Source organism: Anomaloglossus baeobatrachus, chromosome 6 (assembly GCF_048569485.1).
Source record: "Anomaloglossus baeobatrachus isolate aAnoBae1 chromosome 6, aAnoBae1.hap1, whole genome shotgun sequence".
In the NCBI taxonomy this organism is placed as follows: domain Eukaryota; kingdom Metazoa; phylum Chordata; class Amphibia; order Anura; family Aromobatidae; genus Anomaloglossus; species Anomaloglossus baeobatrachus.
In genome coordinates this window covers 492,612,771-492,633,599 of record NC_134358.1, presented here as the reverse complement: position 1 = coordinate 492,633,599, position 20,829 = coordinate 492,612,771, and the positions used below count along the sequence as shown (strand labels likewise).

The following is a 20,829-nucleotide window of genomic DNA, read 5'->3' as shown; positions in this document are numbered from 1 at the left end:
AATCCAAGCTTGTTAATGTCCTCAAATGCCCATCAATTCGTATGATGCTTCTTTCTGAGAACGTTCTTAGATTGAAGCTCCATAGGAATTGAGTGGCGGCATGGGACATTACACCATTGGATTATATCAGAATTTCAAAGCTTTATTTGTAATCAATCAATTGATAAATGAGGGTTAGCTGTTTGCTGGGTTAGAAATGGAGGTGTTTGATGCCTCTCCATTACAAATCCCTGGTCTTGATGTCAGCTGTAAATTCTCAGCTGTCCTCAACCCCAAAAGTATTACCCCAATTGCCACCCCACTAGGACAATTGGGAAGAGCCGGGCAAAGCACCAGAATTGGCTTATCTGATGGACGCGCCACTTCTGGGTTGAATGTGTGCTTCTATTTTTAGATTGGGAGGGGTTACATAACGAAGGGCATTTCCAGCTTGATAATACCAGGCCCCAGCTGTCTTTTTTACCTTGGCTTGTTATCAATAATAGGGGGAGACCCAGCAATGGTTTTTTAAAAGTTATTTAAACAAATAATTTTAAAAAACGGTGTGGGATCCAGTCTATTTTTGATAACCAGCCAAGGTAAAGCAGACAGCTGAGGGCTTCAGCCCACAGTTGTTCACTTTACCTATGCTGGTTAGTAAGAATAGAGGAAACCTCACGGCATTTTTTTTCCCTGTCCACATTTGTTTGCAGGGCAATTGATTTCTTTTTTGCAGTCCTCTAGCCTTTACTATGACCATTTTACAGCCATTTTACAGCACCAACGTTTGGGTCCCCATTAACTTATATGGAGTTAGAGGTCCAGGGTCAAGTCCGGGTCTGGAACCGCACTTTAACTAAAGTCTGGCAAGTCTGGCAAACTCCAACTTCCAATGATCTGCTCATCCCTAGTGAAGAGATCAAGACTGTGTGTCATTATATGTCTCACACATGCTAAAATTAGTGAATGGTCCTCTTTAACTGCATATGCATCCAATGTTTTTCTGTGTTTGCGCCAAAGGACGCCATATATATTACTGCCTATATAATAATATCATTAGGAAAAGATTCTGAAGGCTTTATTTAGATCTTTATGTTTCACAGTCTGTGTACAGACCTCAATTCCCAGACTAACCACGAGTCTTCTGTCAAAGTAACAGCCTGATCTAAGCCTTCAAGCTGACCAATGTGCTGTTCAGAGAGTGTGGTCTGTTTATAGGCAGTGAAACATGGACATATGAATGCAGCCTATTGTTAAGGCCTATTCTATAAACTGTGCAAAACTGGATCTAGTGATAGCATTTTCTATCAATGGACTAGCAATAAAAAAAATCTATCAGTTCTGTTGTGTTTTTCATAGAACCTATCATAATCAGGTGACGTAAAGTAAAATTAAACTTTACAATCACTTGTAGTAAGGTACAAACCCAAGTTGGTACATGATACCTTCTTAGAGCTCATAAGCTGAGCTTGTACAGAAAAGTATGTATCTTAGCTCTGTCACTGGAAGATAGAAACTATTTCCCAAGTACGATATAAGAGAAGTATAAACCCCAAAGGTCAATGTACATTATACAAGGTAGCTACAGTGCCTTGACAAAATATTCATACCCCGTAAACTTTTCCACATTTTTTCATGTTATACCCACAAACGTAAATGCATTTTATCGGGATTTTATGTGGTATACCAACACGAAGTAGCAAATATTTGTGAAGTAGAAGGGAATGTTACAAGGTCTGCTAAAAATATTGAAAATATCAATCTGAAAACTGTGACGTGCATTTGCATTCTGCCTGCTGTAGTATGATACCCCTAAATAAATCCGGAGTGACCAATTGCCTCCAGAAGACACATAATTAGTAAATGGAGTCCACTAGTGTGATCTATTCTTAGTATAACTACTGCTGTTCTATGAAGGCATGAGAGGTTTGTTTGAACACATTAGGGATCAAGAAGGATCACAAAAACCAAGGAATACACCAGATAGGTCAGGGATAAAGGTGTGGAGAAGCGTAAAGCAGGGTTAGGTTAAAAAAACAATTACCCAATCTCTGAACATCTCACAAAGCACTCATGTTCAATCCATCATGCAAAAATAGAAGGAATATGGCACAACTGCAAACCTACCAAGACATGGCTGCCCACCTAAACTGGCATCTTACCCAAAGAGAGTACTAATCAGAGAAGAAGACAAGAAGCCCATTGTCACTCTGGAGGCGCTCTACATCCACAACTCTGGTGGCAGAATCTGTGCATAGGATAACTAATAGTCATTTACTCCATAAATCTGGCCTTTATGGAAGAGTTATCTGAAGAAAGACATTTTTGAAAGCAAGCCATAAGAAGTCCAAGTTGAAGTTTGTTGGGGCCACATTTAGAATGGGGAGAAGGTGCTATGTCATGTGAGACCAAATTAGAACTTGTTAGGCTGCTGTGTGTGGCATAAAACTAACACTGCAAATTACCCTGAAAACATCATCCCCACCGTCAGATACGGTGGGGACAGCATCAATCTTTGGAGAGGCTTTTCTTCAGAAGTGACAGGGAAGCTGGTCAGAGTTGATGGAAAGATGGATGGAGCTAAATACAGGGCAATCCTAGAGTAAAACCTGATTGAGATTTCAAAATACAGACTGGGGTGAAGGTTCACCTTCCAGCAGGATAACCACGTTAAACATACTGCCAGAGCTACAATGGAGGGTTTAGATCAAAGCATATTCATGTGTGTGAACGGCCCAGTCACAGTCCAGACCCAAATCTCATTGAGAATCTGTGGCAAGACTAGAAAACCGCTGATCACTGACACCTCCATCCAATCTCACTGAGCTAGAGCAAACAAGAAAGGGCAAAAATTTCAGCCTCTAGATGTGCAAAGCTGGTAGAGACATATCCCAAAAGACTTGCCAACAGTTATGGCAGCAAAAGGTGATCATACAAAGTATTGACTCAAGGGGCTGAATACAAATGGACATCACAATATTCAGAGTTATATTTTTAAAAAATTTAGAAAAAAATGTATAATTTCCATTACGCTTCAAAAATACTTTCTACTTAGTGTTGGTATATTACATAAAATTTCAATAAAATACTTTAAGGTTTGTGGGTACAATGTGAAAAAAAGTGGAAACGTTCATAGGGTATGAATACTTTTTCAAAGCACTGTATCTAACTCTCCTAGGGTTACTAGCAAGATAGTTTTTGCATACTATTTTCCCATGGAGCATTACGTTGAAAACTCCACACTTACCAGGTTTCTTAAAGGAGAACCAGTACTTTCTTCATGGTGCCTGTATGGAGGGGCACAGAATGTCTATGTAATATGGAGTTGGAAGCGCATGCCTACATACAACACAGTATAACTGCTGTATCTAGAATACACCACCTGATGATACATGCTTGTGTATTGGCAGATTAAAACAAAGTCATACATAGGTGCTACCTGGGTCCATACACTTCTATGGATGCTGGATTGTGGTTCCTTAAGGCATTGTATATGAATTCTTTAAACCTCTGCATCGATTACAGAATGCAAGATTTCTTATACTGCTATTTATACAATTCTAGAAAATTGGTGATTATAGGAACAGCCCTACATTACAAGGAAAGCCGCACTTCTATGTCTTTACCGAGCAGCTATTAAGCCTCCTATGAAGCTTGTTTACTCTCATTTGTTTTAGCTCCTAAGAGTGAAGCAGCTGACGGGATCCTCATAGATGAAATAGCACACCTGCTGCACGGAACACAAGAGACTCGCAGGAAATAGTCCACTCGCCTCTCATCTCTGATGAGTGGATACACGCAGGACAGATAGATACCGAGACCCACTTCTGTCATGTAGACCACCCAAAAGTCACACACATTCACGGTCAAGGTCACAATAGAATCTTATCATATGACAGGAGCATTTTATCCTGTGTATGGTGGTGTTTCAATACAAAAAATCCCTAACTTGGAAAGTACACTGATTATGCAAACGTTAGAACCGGTACTTGACACCACAGCTGTCACGAAGATCACTCAAGAACAGGAAATATTGTAATCATCAAACAGTACCACACTATCATGCCAGATACACTTTCATGGTGGACACTTGTGTTTGTATTTTTCTACTTCTCTAGACGTAGGAACATTTAGGGAAAGCCAAATCACAAGCATCGTGACATTTCAGAATGTTTCTACTACAAAGTATACATAATAAAGCAATACATTAAAAATCAGTCAGGCACACATCATATTTTTGAGCAAGATTTGGAGAGAATCCACTCCGAATCTCAAGTGAACAAGTGCTAACCAAACGCTCAAAAGAATGAACACACGCATTTCTGTGTAAGAAAAATTTGCCGTTCAATCGATAAGGTTTTTGAGTGTATTTTAACTGCTTCAGGTCTCCATAAATGTCAAACAGTTAAGAGAAGGGAGGAGATCCAAACCATTCTTCAGAAGTCTTCCACTTTGAAGACGCTCTATACTTTCCAATACAAGTCAAGCGGAAAGCTCAAAGATACCCAGAAGATGTTCAGGTGTCTTTTTGAACATTTGTGCTTCGAAACATTCTAGTTTTTTTGATTAACTGTTGCATGGAGTTTAAAAAAACGGGCAAAACATGCCAGTGTAAAAGATGCCGCAAAAAATTCTGGAAAAACAATCAGTGGTCACAACCATTGAGAGAGCGCTCAAGAAACGACTAAAATCTTCAGGTTTATAAAAATCCAGAGAAACGGAGCGATTCTTGAAATGTCTTCAGCTTGAAAAAAAGTTGTACCCCTGAAAGAAGATGTTATGTTCACATACATTCAGGAGCGGACGCAAGGCAGAAACGAGTTAACTTCACAACCTCATACTAATAATACTATTAAGCAGATGTTATTAGAAATTCTGGTCCTACCTCTTTACTATTCTCAGCATCTGTGAAAATACTTTGTTCATCTTCATCATGATATTCCACATCAGATTCTCCCATAGCAATGGGAACACATCCGGAGAGACGAGGGTGGGTCATGTAATCATCGCATTCACTAACAACGTATTTTTCTCCACTCTTGGAAATGCCACCATTGGTATTATTCCCATCCTTGTAGTCATCCATTTTTTTCCCGGTATCGGACATGTTGATATGGTTGATGTTGTTTTTGTTCCTATTATTTCCAGACAAGCTCGTTATAAAGGTGTCTCCACTTTTTTTGGGTTTGGTAAATAAACTACGGATAAAATCGATGACACTTTGTTTGGCAAAAGATATACCCCGTTGTATCCTAGCAATAGCTATCTGGAGATTGTTCATTTCACCATCATCATCTGGGGCGGCCAAGTTATCGGAACTGAAGGAACTCAGTAGGAGAGCCAGGAAAAGGTTCAGGACCTGACAAAATTGAGAAAAAAAGATAAGTATATTAAACAAATAGGACTATAATTATATAGTCATAAGAAGTGAGTCAGAAAAATCAACACATTGTGTCAATCATTCAAAAACCATCAACAGAGTAAATGGATTCAGTATTACATGCCCATAAGTAGTTGTCAACCCTGCTCATTTAAATTTTAGTAGTCCAGTGGGTAGTCCAACTTAGTGACTGACAGATTTAAGTGTATGCATGCTCTTACAAGTAAGGCCGTCAATGATTGCGTTAGACCAAAAACTGAACTACTAAGGCCAGAAAAAGCAGATATTTCCATCAAGAAACTACAAGCTATAGTAATAATATACTAAATATTTTTATACAAAACTATATAGGGCATTTCCATCAAGACTGGCTTAGCGCATGCTCATACTATGTCAGTCTTGCTGTGATAGTAGGCACTGAAATCATGAAGAGGTGCACAGATTAAAGAAAACACAAGCCTGCCTTCAACTTTACAGGAACATAAATACACGGAATACAGCCCATTCAGGTTCGAATACACTATTCCACAGTAGTATCTCGCTGACCCCGGCCAGTATATATTCACACGGATTTCAGTCCTTTACCTTCGCAGTATGGCCAGCTCCAGACACACTGACTTTGGTCAGTGTACACCCCCTCTCTCTGAGTCTTCACACACACAGACTGCCATGTGCAAAACAAACGGTCTCATTAAAAACACATGAGACACACCAATGGGTACAGGAATGTGGATAGCCAGACCCACCATCTCTCCAGCTATCTGTAAACCTGGCTGTTGTGAATGCCTTAACAAAACTCATATGAACTACACATACCAGCATAGACATTCCAGATTTACATCCCAAAAGACAACTACCTTTGTGATACATACCGGCCATTTACACTGTAGCCGGTCAACATCTTATAAAGTGTAAAAGAATGGGACATTTTCTGCAGTAATCAATCAGATCACTTTGTCATAATGCAGAAGAGAATTAAGTCCCTACCCACTATAGGGAGTTTGTGATGCGCATGCGCTGGTCTTAATTTGGAGGGGTGTAAATGATGTAGGAGGTGTCATCCAGATCAGAGGGAAATATGGGTTAGATTGAAAATCCCAGACACTTCCGAGCTGAGTATATGCCAAGTCGATACATGTAGAAATGATGCATGTCATTTTACAACTGTTACGTGCAGTAGAGGATAACCTGGGCTCCTAGATTGGGCCTGTCTGATATCCTAGAGGTACTTTTGATGGTGAAGAGGTCTGGACCGCGAGCCTAGCTCCGCTCCTAGCCAGCCCTGCTCTAATACCCAACCACAGCACAAGGACAGGTATCGCTACAAGCTATAATCAGCGTGGGAGGATCAAATCCACCATCTTAAAAAGGGCAGGGAGTAGCTGTGGTAGATTTCTCACAACTTGACTCCAGATATAGTGAATTGTTAAAGATCGGCACTCACTTTTGTCTTGTTTTTTCAATTTATTTTCAAGTCACCATATATAGTAACATGTTACAATCTAAACCATAGAGCTTTCTCAGACTATGTATATATAGTTTTAGAAAGATCTATGGATTAGATCGAAGCATGTCACGATTGTATATGTAAGACCAAGAAAGAAAAATTCCCTTAAAATCTAACCTTTAATATAACGTTTAAAACGTATAACATTTTTTCACCAAAGTGTAATGCTCACCCTAATAGTATAGGGGCAATGAAAAAATTAATTAATTAGCCAGGGGGAGGGGAGGGAAGATGTCCCTATACTAACCCTCCAGTCACCCTACCTAGCAATGGAGGGTATGACGCCCTAAGGTTGTAGCGCCCCCATTCACCGATGGGAAACCCTAGAGTAACCCTAGATAGTCCTACACTACACTAATATGTGCACAAAGTGAATTAAAATAACTTATTAATAGAGGTAGTCAACATAGTAGTGTGACTTATCTGGCCAATTGTATCAGATCCTCATGATGTCGTCCCGACGCGTTTCTCCCTGTTCGCTTCCTAGGGTTCATCAGGGGACAATTGTAGATAGAGTCCAGGATTAAAGTTTCATCCTGGTGGTAGCCAGAGTCCAGGTGCTGTGAGGAGAATCCCTGAGGACCAACAGGATATAACACCCTTTTAAAGTAAGTGGGGATTGAGAGTGAGGCCTGGGCAGCAAACCCGCACCCTAAAGTTTTAACAATGCCTGATTACAATATCAACTAATCATATAGAGGCTGTCAGTAAAAGGAATTCCCTTAAATATCAAGGTAAATGTATAAATTATAAATCATCAAATCATAATAGATTTATGTACAGCTGATGATAAATAAAGTTATACGGTGGAACGCAGATGCATTCCACCGGCCAAAGCTCGTCACCGATATGCGACGGATAATTAGATACCGGGTGGAATGCAAATGCGCTCCACCTCTTATTCATGTCACCTGCGTGCGACGATTAACTGACGCATAAACAAACCGCATGTTTCAATGTGTGTAACTGATAAAGTTGCATGGTGGAACGCAAATGCGCTCCACCATTGACATGAGAGCGGTAACCTAATAGTACCAATAACAAGTGACCGCTCAGGTCACATGACTAAAGTGGGGGCGGCCTGAATAGGACACAAACGCGATCCACCCCCTAAACACCGACTGTTTTAATGAATGAACACCACCAATGGAACAACAAGTAGTGGGAGTCATATACATATGTATCGCTGGTCAGATACTATACAGGCCTACCACATATTGCCAGCATTAATAGAAAAGAGGAACAAAGATAAATGTCAGCTCCTAAATATATAGGCTATGACATAAAGGGTTACATCCACAAGATTAAGATTTCTAAGAAACAAAGGGTGGCCAGATTATAAACAAATCCCCATTAATTCATAAAATGTTATATATATATATATATATATATATATATATATATATATATAATTAAATCTATTAACCCCACAGTACAAAGGGGAGGTTTGTCAGTATTATCCAGGGACAAAAAACTTTAGTAAATTGGAAAGTCAAAGTGTATACAATCATACCGAATTATATTCAAAAACCGTAATCACCAAGATTTATACAGTCAAAGCAGGATTTTTTTCAAAAAGGTTCCTATTATAACTGGACATTAAATAAAACTAGCAAAACTGAGTTGTTCATTTAGGCCATTAGGGTTAATTGAGTTCATCAGAAAAATCCATTTTTTCTCGGCTTGTAGTATTTTTCTATTCCAGTCCCCCTATCTGGGGGACTGTGGAATAGTCTCAATAACCCGAAACGATACAGAATCCGGATTCCCCCCCCATGAACCCCATTGACGTGTCTAGCTAGTGGTGTATCTCGTTCATGCCTAATGTCTCCCAGATGTTCGCTAATGCGCACACGTAGTTCACGTTTTGTTTTCCCAATATAATCCAGGGGACATTGACAGGTACAGAGATACACCACTCCCATTGTTCTACAATTGACAAACTATCTGTTAGCAAACACTCTCTGTGTCGAGCTACTAGCAAACGTATTTGAAGGTACAATCCACCTGCAAAAGGTACATTTGCCACATTTTCATGTACCCTTCACACGGTTATCAAGCCACGTAGAACCAGTTTTAGGTGAGACATAGTGGCTATGTACCACAAAGTCCTTAATAGATTTACCACGTCTATATGTAACCGAGGGCCTTTGTAAGATAAACTCAGAGATGACAGGGTGAGCAGTCAGCACCCCCCAATGTCTTCTCAGTATACCCCTGACCTTCTCTGCCTGATCATCATAGGTTCCTATCAGGTGTGTCACCTGTTCTGTATCTGATCTCTCTTTAGGAATCAATACAGATATTCTCTGTTCGCCTCTAGCCTGGCGATAAGCCACATCAATAACATCTCTGGGGTAACCTCTATCCTTAAATCTCTTTTTTTACGGAAGGAGTCTGTCGTTCGAAATCACTCAAAGTAGAGCAGTTCCTCCTCAAACAATAAAATTGCCCCTTCGGGATACCACGTCTGTGGGGGGCCAGATGATAACTCTCCCGTCTAAGAAGACTATTAGATGATGTAGGCTTCCTAAAGATGGTACTGCTCAAGATACCGTCAGGTTGTTTCGAGATAGTGATATTCAGAAAGTTGACACACTCTCCACCAATCTTGAAAGTAAACATGAGTCCTAAATTGTTGACATTCAACGTTTTGATGAAACTCTCAAACAATGGTATACCCCCCGACCACAGGACGAGGATGTCATCGATGTAACGTCCCCAAAAAGTTATATGGGGAGTCCAGAAGACATCCTCGTCCTTGAACACGACATTATCCTCCCACCAACCCAGGAGCAAATTAGCATATGTGGGAGCATAAGGGCTCCCCATTGCCATTCCCCGGAGCTGGTGGTAGAACATGCCGCCAAATAGAAAAAAATTATGCCTTAAAATAAAGTCAAGGAGTTCAATAACAAAACCATTGTGTGGAACCAAATGTGTACCACGAGTGCCCAAAAAGGAACCTACCGCCATTAAACCAGACTCGTGTCTGATACTACTATAGAGCATTTCTACATCAATAGAAGCCAAGATGGTTCCTGGCTCCAACACGAGTCCGTCGATCTTATTCAAAAGGTCAGTAGTATCCCTTACAAATGAGGGAAGGGCCGACACGAAAGGTCTTAAAATTTGGTCAACATACAGACATTCTGGCAAAGAGCATCAACCCCAGAAACAATCGGTCTGCCCTTTAGGGGTGTTACCCCCTTATGATTTTTAGGCAGGGCATAAAATGTGGCTATGACAGGACGATTTGTCAGGAGAAAATCATATTCGTTTTTCGAGAGAAGGCCTTCAATAAGTGCTCTCTTAAGGATTTTTGTAAGTTGATCAAGATACTCAGTGGATGGATCCTTTCTTAGCACCTCATATATGACTTGAGGAAAATAAATTGAAAAAAACAAGACAAAAGTGAGTACCAAACTTTAATAATTCATTATATATGGTGTCCATCCTCTGATTCGAGCACCACGAGGAAGGGTTAGAGCCAGCCTGAATATATTTCTGACCATGTGAGTCCAGAGACAATCACCAGGCTAGCAGAACTTAAAGGGAACCTGTCAGCAGATTTGGGCCCCATAAGCTGTGGCCACCACCCGTGGGCTCTTATATACAGCATTCTAACATGCTGTATATAAAAGCCCAGGCCGCTGTGTAGAACGTAAACATCACTTTATAATACTTACCTAAACGGTCGCTGTGGTGCAGACTGGTTGGATGGGTGTCTCTATTTTACAGTGGTGATGCCTCCTCTTTCGGCCATCTTTGTCGTCCTTCTTCTGACGCCGAGGTGCATTACGCGTCCTACGTCATCCACACTTGACGGCATTGAGGTCTTGCGCAGATGCACTTTGATCTGCCCTGAGGGACCGGCGACCGGCGAGTGTGTATGACGTAGGACGCGTCATGCACATAGGCTTCAGAAGGAGGACGATGATGGCTGAAAGAGAAAGCCTCGGCACCGGAGAACAGAGACGCCCATATGACAAAACTACACCGCAGCGACCATTTAGGTAAGTATTGTAAAGTGATTTTTACGTTCTATACAGTGGCCTGGGCTCTTATATACATCATGTTAGAATGATGGTGGTGGTGGCCGCAGCTTATAGGCCCCAAATCTGGTGACAGGTTCCTTTTAACTCCTGCAAGCCTGAATCAAAGAGAACACAGCTTGGTTGATGCTCGAACCTGTCTGAGAAACTCAGAAGCCTAACAAGAGACCTATAGTGTAGTGTCAGACTTTGCTGTGTGAACAGGGTCAGATATCGCCCTGACACTCAGTGAGTTATTAGCTAAATCCAGTGCAACAACATCTTTTTATAATGTACTGTACATATCTGGTTCCCTTTACTTCTGCATTGGAGTAATGCATGCTAGAAGCGGATCGATAGTCATGTGTAGCACCTGCTGTGTTTTTCTACTCTAGTTCTTATACATAAAGATCATTGTATTTGGTAAAATTTTCACAAAATCTTTACCCATTTTTTTAGTTCTTTGTACATTTATAACGCTGATTACTCGGTATTCTGTATAAGTTTTCTTTCTGATTCTTTGCATTGACAAATGCTCTGTTCATACTTTGCCAGGGAACAATGCTCACAAAACATTAAGTATAATTGCAGCTAGCATGGATAACCTTTATTGTAAAGTGTACTAGCAGGGGAAAAAAAATATGACAAGTGAAGTAAAATTGAATATTACAGAATCCCTTTATAACTCCAATAGCACGTTCATACAAAAAGCCGAGCCATTGTACCTACTGTAGCCACCGGCAATGACATGTGGCCAGGTAAGTGTTCGGAATCCTATTCAAGAACACGCCGAACAAAGCCTTCAAAAATAGATGTGGACAGAAATAGAAACGTGAGAGGAAAAATATATTTAATGTCACATATATTCGTTTTCTGTACGAGGAAACAAGTAACAAGGCTTAGAACATATTTTCACGGTGTCACTCTGAGCGAGTGGGAGTGAGTATTCAGAATGAACAAATGGTAATAAGAGAAATGTTTCAAAATGGAGGCTGCACGCTGCTTTCTTTGATCCATAATGCACTGTGCCCCGTGAAGTCTTAATCTGCGGTATTGTGCAATAAATTGTAGGGTGCAGCATGGGGCTTCTGACCAAACAGTAAGCATAACTACATTTTTTTGCAGCTTGATACTCATGGATTGAGTGGGAAATTTACATTGTAATTTTTTTTTTCAGTTAAAAAAAAAATAAAAAAATCACTCATTAGGTAAAAAGCAGGAAGCGTTCACATACAATTAACATCAGCTCCAGACGTAAGCAGGATTCGGGAGAAGGTTTCTTAGAAATGTAGTTTGAAACCTTAAAAGAATTTTTATTCCTCATCCATAGACTCTATTTAATAGGTGATTTTAAGGATCAGCAATGATTAATAATTATTAATGAATATTAAATAAATAGAATATACTTGTAATTTTATAATAAGCCATATAGTAATTAATATAATATTTTATATATATATATATATATATATATATATACACACACAGTATATACTAATATATTTATTATATATTAGTGTATATTATATATAAAATTTTGTATATATTTATTAATACATTTATAATGTATTGATTATGGGTTATAATTATTATAATGCCTTGGTCATCAGTGGCATAACTAGAGTTCGATGGGCCCTAGTGCAAAATTTGGACCAGGGGACACCCCGTTATGTTGGTCAGATGTATGTATACATTTAGCATTCTAAATCCTATAAAGACATACGAGTTGTGCCGTCGCCCCTCCCCCATTGTGTAGTAATGTCCACCATCCTGGGCTCCTTCTTTGTAAATATATCCCCCTTCCTAGTTTATATGTTCCCCACTCTAGCCGACATCCTGGTGTGGATATATAACCCCATCCTGGTAAAAATGTCCCCATCCTGGTATATATGTCCCCATTCTAGTATATATGTCCTCATCCTATCCCCCTCCTTGTATCTACTGTTGTCCTCCTGGTTTATACTGTTCCCCTGCTGTCCCCCTCCTGGTATATACTGTCCCCTTCCTGGTAAATATGTCTCCATTCTGTCTAATGCAAAAAACAACATTGTACTCAGTGTACCTGGCTCCCATGTCATGCAGCGTCCTTCTTTTCTTCAGTGCACAGTGTCCGGTAGCGTTCATCGGTCTCGGTGCTATTGCAACACATGATGTCATTGTCATATGCCACCCTCAGTCACTGGGACGCAAATGAAAGATGCCGGCTTTGTGTATCATAGTACAGGGACCTGATTTATCTCTGCACCATGATGCATTTCAGCAGAATATGCAACCTCAGACACACATCCAGCTGAGGATGGGGTGATTGTTCCGCCCTTGACAGTCATACTGTTAATGAGGATTTATGAATTCCCATTCACAAATGTATACATTACTGTGCTTTTAGACCAGTCATTTTGATGTGGCTTTTTTTTTTTTTTTTTTTTTAAATTATGAGGAGCGGTTTATTCTTCATTCATTTCAACAAACTTTACATAGATCAATACTACAATTAAATATAAGGATATTTGTAATATATGTTATCAGAGAAATTTACTTTTTTCTCCACTTATGAGTCTCTTCTCCCTGTCTGCTAAACTCACCATGTGCTCTGAAAATAACGGCTAAACCCTATCTCGGTCAAAGAAAAATGTTTTGTTTTTAATGAATATTATACATATATAATAATGTATTATTAATGTTATTGTTATCCATATAATAGTAGCATGATATTTATTAAATATTGGATATAATCATTATAATACCACAGTCATACTCGTAACAAAGATATTTGAATTCCCATTCACAAATGTATACATTAGTAAATGTGACTTTCTTTAACAAATATATAGAATCTTATCAGTACCAACATCCATCTCTTATCTCAGTAATGTAACAATCTGTCTTCACTGAATACAGATTTTACCTGTAAATTGAGAATTTTGAGAGTGAGTGATCGTACTGAAGGAAAAAGAAGTAGATTTTTCTGATGAAATATATTACAAATAGTGATGAGCGAGGACTAACATGCTTGAGGGCTCAGTATTCAAATCGAGCAGGTCGGATGCTTGGATGGGCTATATTGAGTATATTGGAAGTCAATGGGCAACTTGAGCATTTTTCCGAAGACCCTAACAGGAGGGCTGGGGGAACCAGAAAGTCGCTGGAATTGATGGAAACATCGCTCAAATGGAATGGAAATAGCATGGAGAAGATGCCTGGATGCATCTCTGACTACCAAGTCACTGCTGGGAACAATATTGTCAGAGTATGTGCACACTACAATTATAAAGTCCTCGAGGAGGACTAGTAAAATCAGTAAAAAAAAAAAAAGTAAAAAAAAAGAGTTTTAAAAAATATAAAAAAATAAAAAAATCCTAAAAGTTCAAATCACCCCTCTTTTGCCCCATTGAGAATAAAGCAATAAATAAAAAAAACCACACATATTTGGTATCGCCACGTTCAGAAATATAAAAATCAATTAATCTGATCGGTACATGGCGTAGCAAAAAAAAAATTCAAAATGCCAAAATTACATTATTTTGGTTGTCGCAACATTGCATTAAAATGCAATAATAGCCAATTAAAACATTGCATCTACACAGAAATGGTATAATTATAAACACCAGCTCAAGATGCAACAAATAAGCCATCACTGAGCCCCATATCCCGAAAAACGAGAACGCTATGGTCTTGGAAAATGGCGACAAAAGCGCAATTCTTTTGGAGTTTTATTTAAAAACTTCAGAATTTTTTTCACCACTTAGATAAAAGTAAAACTATACATGTTTGGTATCTACAAACGATACTGATCTGGGGAATCATAGTGTCAGGTCGGTTTTACCATATAGTGAACATGGTAAATAAAAAATGCCCAAAACAATTGTGCAACTGCACTTTTTTTTGTTTTTTTTTCCCCATTTTTAACTACACTATATGGTAAAATGAATGGTTTCATTCAAAAGTAAAACTCATTCTGCAAAAAAAAAAAAAAAAAAAAAAGAAGCTGTCATGTGGGTATATTGATAGAAAAAAAGATTGTTCTTGGAAGTATGGGAAGAAAAAACTAAAACAAAAAATAGAAAATTGCCAGGGGTGAAGGGATTAAATAAATAAATAAAAAAAAACAATGTGGGGACTTTCCTATTGTTGATAACCAGCAAAGGTAAAGCAGACAGCTGCAGGTAGATATTATCAGGCCAGTAAGGTCCATGGTTATTGGGCTCTTCCCAGCCTAAAAATAGCAGCCTGCAGCTGCCCCAGAAGTAAAGCGTCACATTAGATGCACCAATTCTGGCGCTTTGCCATCGCTCTTTCCAATTGCACTGGTGCAGTGGCAATCAGGGTAATGGTAGTTGGGGGATGATGTCAGCTGTGTAATTTCAGCTGTCTTTTAGACACCCCCATTGCTAACGCAGTAAGTTAAAAGAAAAAAAACACACAAATTATTTATTTTAAAAATATCCAAAGTAGTCCACTGAATCTGAGGTAGTCCACAAATGAAAACCAGAAAGACATACAAAGGAAGAAAGAAAGCTAATATACTGTTCCTCCTTCACCAATTTATTATTAAATAAATAATCACCACAGCTTCGACGTAGTCCATGGGTTTCCACAATGTACACTGATTCTAAAAATCTCATTTTTTTATTATAGTACAGTTGGAATAAATTTGTGAATTTTCACTTTTTATATGATGCATGCCAATTTCAGATCGTGCTGGTTCCCTTTTTTTCTCTGTTTTGACCGTAGTTATGCTACAAATCTGGTGTCTGACCAACACCATACCATGCACGCCTGATTTTGGTTTGCAATATATTCCTCCTGTTGGTAGCTGTTCAGACTCAGTTACCTCACCCCTTTCCACAGGCAATGCTAATTAAGCACCATTCTTGGATCTGGTCCGCCTTTATCAATGGTTGCTGTTTGACACTGGGAGGATCAGTTCTGATATAGTCCTGGTATGTGTAGGGCTTGCTCCACATGCTGGGACCTGGGCTGGTCTCTATCCACAAGTGCCTTTTTTGCAACATGGAAGCGGCTATATACAGGTTGCAGGTATGTGTGCTCCATTATGGTTCTGCTTTTAACTTTATCTAGGAGGCCGCATGGCACATGAAATACAGAATGTAGAGTAGGACCCCCCTATTGAGATTTGCCGTGACGTTGGCAGGGGTGGCTCAAAAAATTGATCAATTATTTGCTAAAAATCTCATTTTTTTATTATAGTACAGTTGGAATAAATTTGTGAATTTTCACTTTTTATATGATGCATGCCAATTTCAGATCGTGCTGGTTCCCTTTTTTTCTCTTTTTTTTTTTTACACTGATTCTGTAGTACAGCCTATGGCGCCTCATTCTGAGAATGATGCATCATAAGTCACTCTTGGTCAGGCTGCACTCTGCGATAGTCGTCAACTGTAATGAGCAGTGATGACGTCAGTAACCTAACTGCTCATCACCGCTCTTGCCGGTCACACTTACTGAGTTACTGATGTCACTGCTCGTGAGACATTCAGGATCTCGCGTTGCCCTCTGTGTGATCTGGCGAGAGTGTTGATGAGTGATAATGTTATTGACTGCTCATCACAGATTCAGAGGACATCGTGGGAACGTCATGGACCATGTCAGCTGTGGGGTTTCTTTTTTTCATAACAAATTGGTAAAAGAGGGATTGTCTCTTGTTTGTATTTCTTTATCTGACATAACACAGCTGACATCATCCTCATGTACCATTACTCCAATTGCCACCGCATCAGGTCAATCGAGAACAGCAGAGGCGGAGTGTCAGAATTGATCCATCTAATGAGATGCACCACTTCTGGGGTGGCTGCAGGCTGCTATTTTTAGGCTGGGAAGGGCTAAATAACCATTGATTGAGTATAGAGCAACGGCGAGCAAGCTCGCTGATTACTAATTACAAAGTTTCTTATTTTCATGTATACAATTGATTTATGAAAAAGCAATTAAAACAATGGTTACTCTTTAACAATTTATTATCAAATTAAACCACCATTGGGACCTTCGGCCAACATAACAACATGTCCTAATGTTTGCCATCAATGTGTGTTCCTGAAAACCCCTTTAAATAAGTATTATTGTTTTTCAGAGATATGTGGAGTGCTTACAGGAACCATTCCCAGGACTCAGGAAAATTCTATTTTTTACATTCTGTTTTTTCTGCTTCATTTTTCACAAACTTGACTCTATGGAAAAAATTATGACATTGCTTTTAAAGGAGAATATCTCCAGTAGGTGCAGTGTGGAATCAACATAAAGCAGTACATCATTTACAAATTTGAAAAAATGAGTTCAAAAACTCACACCCACTTTCTAATATTTTACAATCCCTCAATTTTCAAATAAAAAAGTACACTTAGTTAACTACTACCTTCACTTAACAAAAATAGAACGCAACATTGTTTTTATTCCTATATTTTATGAGCTGAACTCAAAGATCTAAGACTTTTTCTATGTGCACTCTCTCAAATATTGTTCACAAATTTGTCTAAATCTTTGTTAGTGATCACTTCTCCTTTGCTGACATAACCCATCCCCCTCACAGGTGTGGCATATCACATCCTGATTACACAACATGATTATTGCACAGGTGTGCCTAGCCTAAAGGTACCATCACACATAACGAGATCACAGCTGAGTCACGGTTTCTGTGACGCAGTAGCGATCCCGTTAGCGATCTTGTTATGTGTGACACCTACCAGCGATCAGGCCCCTGCTGTGAGATCTCTAGTCGTTGCCGAATGGTCCAGGCCATTTTCTTCAAAGGCGATGTCCTGCTGGGCAGGACACATCGCTGTGTTTGACACTGTGTGACAGGGTCACAGTGACTGCTGAGATCGTTATACAGGTCGCTACTGCGACCTGTATTGTTCCTGCATCGCTGGTAAGATCTGACTGTGTGACATCTCACCTGCGATTTCCCAACGACTTACCAGATCCCTATCAGGTCGCATCGTTTTCGGGATCGCTGGTAAGTCGTTGTGTGTGACTGGGCCTTTAGGCTGGCGACAAAAAAAGGTCACTCTAAAATGTGCAGTTTTATCACACAGCACAATGCCACAGATGTTGCAAGTTTTGTCGGAGCGTGCATTTCGCATGCTGACTGCAGGAATGTCCACCAGACCTGTTCCCTGTGAATTTAATGTTCATTTCTCTACCAGAAGCCATCTCCAAAGGAGTTTCAGAGAATTTGGCATAACATCCAACTGGCCTTACAACTGCAGACCATGCGTAATCGCATCAGTCCAGGACCTCCACATCCAGTATCTTCTCCTCCGAGATCTGAGACCAACCAACTAAACAGCTGCTGCAACAATCAGTGCATGACCAAAGAATTCCTGCACAAGCTGTCAGAATCCATCTCAGGGAAGCTCATCTGCTGCTCATTGTCCACCTGAATGCAGTTCATCATTCTAACTGACATGAGTGGGCAAATGCTCACATTTTATGGCGTCTGGCACATTGGAGAGGTGTTCTCTTTACAGCTGAATCCCGATTTTCACTGTACAGGGCAGATGGCAGAATGCGTATATGGCGTCATGTGGGTGAGTGATTTGCTGATGTCAATGTTGTGAATTGAGTGACCAATGGTGGCGGTATTGTTATGGTATGGACAGGTGTATGTTATAGATAATGAACAGTTTAGGTACATTTTATTGCTGCCATTTTGAATGCACAGAAATACCATGCCAAGATCCTGAAGAACATTGTTATGCCATTCACCCATAATGATCACCTCATATTGTAGCATGATAATGCACGGCCCCATGTTGTAAAGATCTGTACACAATTCCTGGAAGCTGAAAACATCCCAGTTCTTGTATGGCAGTACACTCACTGGACATGTCACCCATTGAGCATGTGTGGGATGCTCTGAATTGGCGCATACAACAGCGTGTTCAAGTTTCTGTCAACATCCAGCAACTTCACAGTCATTGAAAGGGAGTGGACCAACAGTCCACAGGCCACAATCAACAACCTGATCAACTCTATGCGAAGGAAATGTGTTGCACTACGTGAGGAAAATGGTGGTCACACCAGATACTGACTGGTTTTCTGACTGCCCCCCAAACATCACCAGTACTGTAAAACTGCACATTTTAGAGTGAACATTTATTGTGGCCAGCCTAAGGCACACCGGTGCAATAATCATGCTGTGTAATCAGCATCTTGATATGTCACACCTGTGATCTGGATGGATTATCTTGGCAAAGAAGCAGTGCTCACTAAAACAGATTTAGACAAATTTGTGAATATTTAAAAAGGTTGGCCACTACTTTAACATTGATGGCCTATCCTTAGGATAGGTCATCAATGTCTGATTGGCTTGTCTGCAACATCCCGCAGCACCATTGATCAGCTGTTCTTGGTCCCAGCGGTGGCAGCAGGCAGCCAGAAATGATCAGTTCCGGAGTTGCTCTATCAACAGATTGCGCCAACGGATGGGTACTGCGCATTCACCTTCCATTCAAATCAGTAGGAGATGATGTGCAGTACCCGGCAGCGTTCGCTATCAGAAGATGGGACAGCTCTGAAACTGAGCATTTCCAGCTGCCTGCTGCCACCACCGGGACCAGGAACAGCTAATCGGCGGGGTTGCGGGGTGTCGGATCCCAGCCAATCAGTGATGACCTATCCTAAGGATAGTCAATCAATGTTAAAGTAATAACCAACCTCTTTAAGCAAAAAAAGCCTTTTATGTACATAGAAAAAGTCTTAGATCTTTGTGTTCAGCTTGTGAAAAATGGGAGCAAAAACAAAAGTGTTGCATTTATAATTTGAATTAGTATATATATGTTTCCTAAAATTTTCATGTAAATGCATATCGCATCATCTTGATTGAAAAATGTCACTGTACCCCTTACTGATGTACATTGGTGAGTCTATATAAAGAGCTTCTAATTATTGTGCAGAATCGCATAAAATTGGATTGATAGAGGTTAAAAACTTTCACTCCACCATTCACCATTTTGAACATAATTGCTTTTGAATTAAATGTTGGACAAAATTGCTTCCTCTTAGCACTTTTTGTCACAGCGATACAATTAATGCAATCTTCCAAATGTCACTGATTCAAGGATGCGCATTTTTCTTTTCAGACAGTGACTCATTTATTGTTGTGGTGGATTCAGACACCAGTATTAAAGAAGTTACCAGACTTCAAACAGAAGCGGTAATAACTGTACTTAGTTATTAGATTCCATCAGGGGTCTCCCGCTTTGCCCCTTCTAAAAAAGAGCCTGAAATCAAGCTTTTAACAGAACTGGTATCAGTTCTAAGTAAAAAATATAAAAAATAAAAAACTGCTCAAACTGCTGTCTTACAGTTCTGGATAAGTTTTTTGTAGTTAAAGTTATTAAAAGCAAAAAGTTTCAAAATAATTATTTTGCAGCCATATGATACTGTATATATGTGTCTGTAGAACCCCTCCTGGATATTGATACTTTAAAAGGGAACCTGTCAGGCCCCTTATGCCATTCAAGCCATTAGTATTCACATTTGGACGTCAAAATTCCCTTTCTAACCAGCCCTGTATAACATCATTCTCTAAAATCAGTGTGTAAAAACAGCATTTATTCCCTCCGCTTTTCATATGCAAATTAGGGCCGTGACTAGTCAAAGGGGCATTGTTTCCCCAGACTAGTCAGCTCTCTTTCCATGTTATCCCGCCCCTGTGGGTGTGATAACATGATTTCCACAAGCTGCTCCTGGAAATTCTGCGCATGCACAGCTCATTTCGGCAGTATCAATGAGCCTTAGAAGCGTAGACGCATCCCGGCTTCACAGAGGCGCATTACGCAAGACCGGAAAAACAGCTTCTGCACTTCCGATCATACGCAATGCGCCTCTCTGATACCAGGATTCATACACATGACTTCTGAAGCACACTGATGCTGCCGAAGTGAGCAGCAAACATGGACAAGATTTAC

General features: G+C 39.8%; 1 protein-coding gene across 4 annotated transcripts in view; it reads right to left on the bottom strand.

The window, feature by feature from the left end:
* The window catches only part of LOC142243464 (sodium channel protein type 5 subunit alpha-like), a 587,685-nt gene that overhangs the window by 169,431 nt on the left and 397,425 nt on the right, over nucleotides 1–20,829 (bottom strand). For all 4 annotated transcript variants that reach the window (XM_075315409.1, XM_075315410.1, XM_075315408.1 and 1 more), the window contains exon 17: nucleotides 4,865–5,338. In XM_075315409.1, coding sequence (XP_075171524.1) covers nucleotides 4,865–5,338 — 474 coding nt within the window. The remainder of the gene's footprint in view (nucleotides 1–4,864; nucleotides 5,339–20,829) is intronic.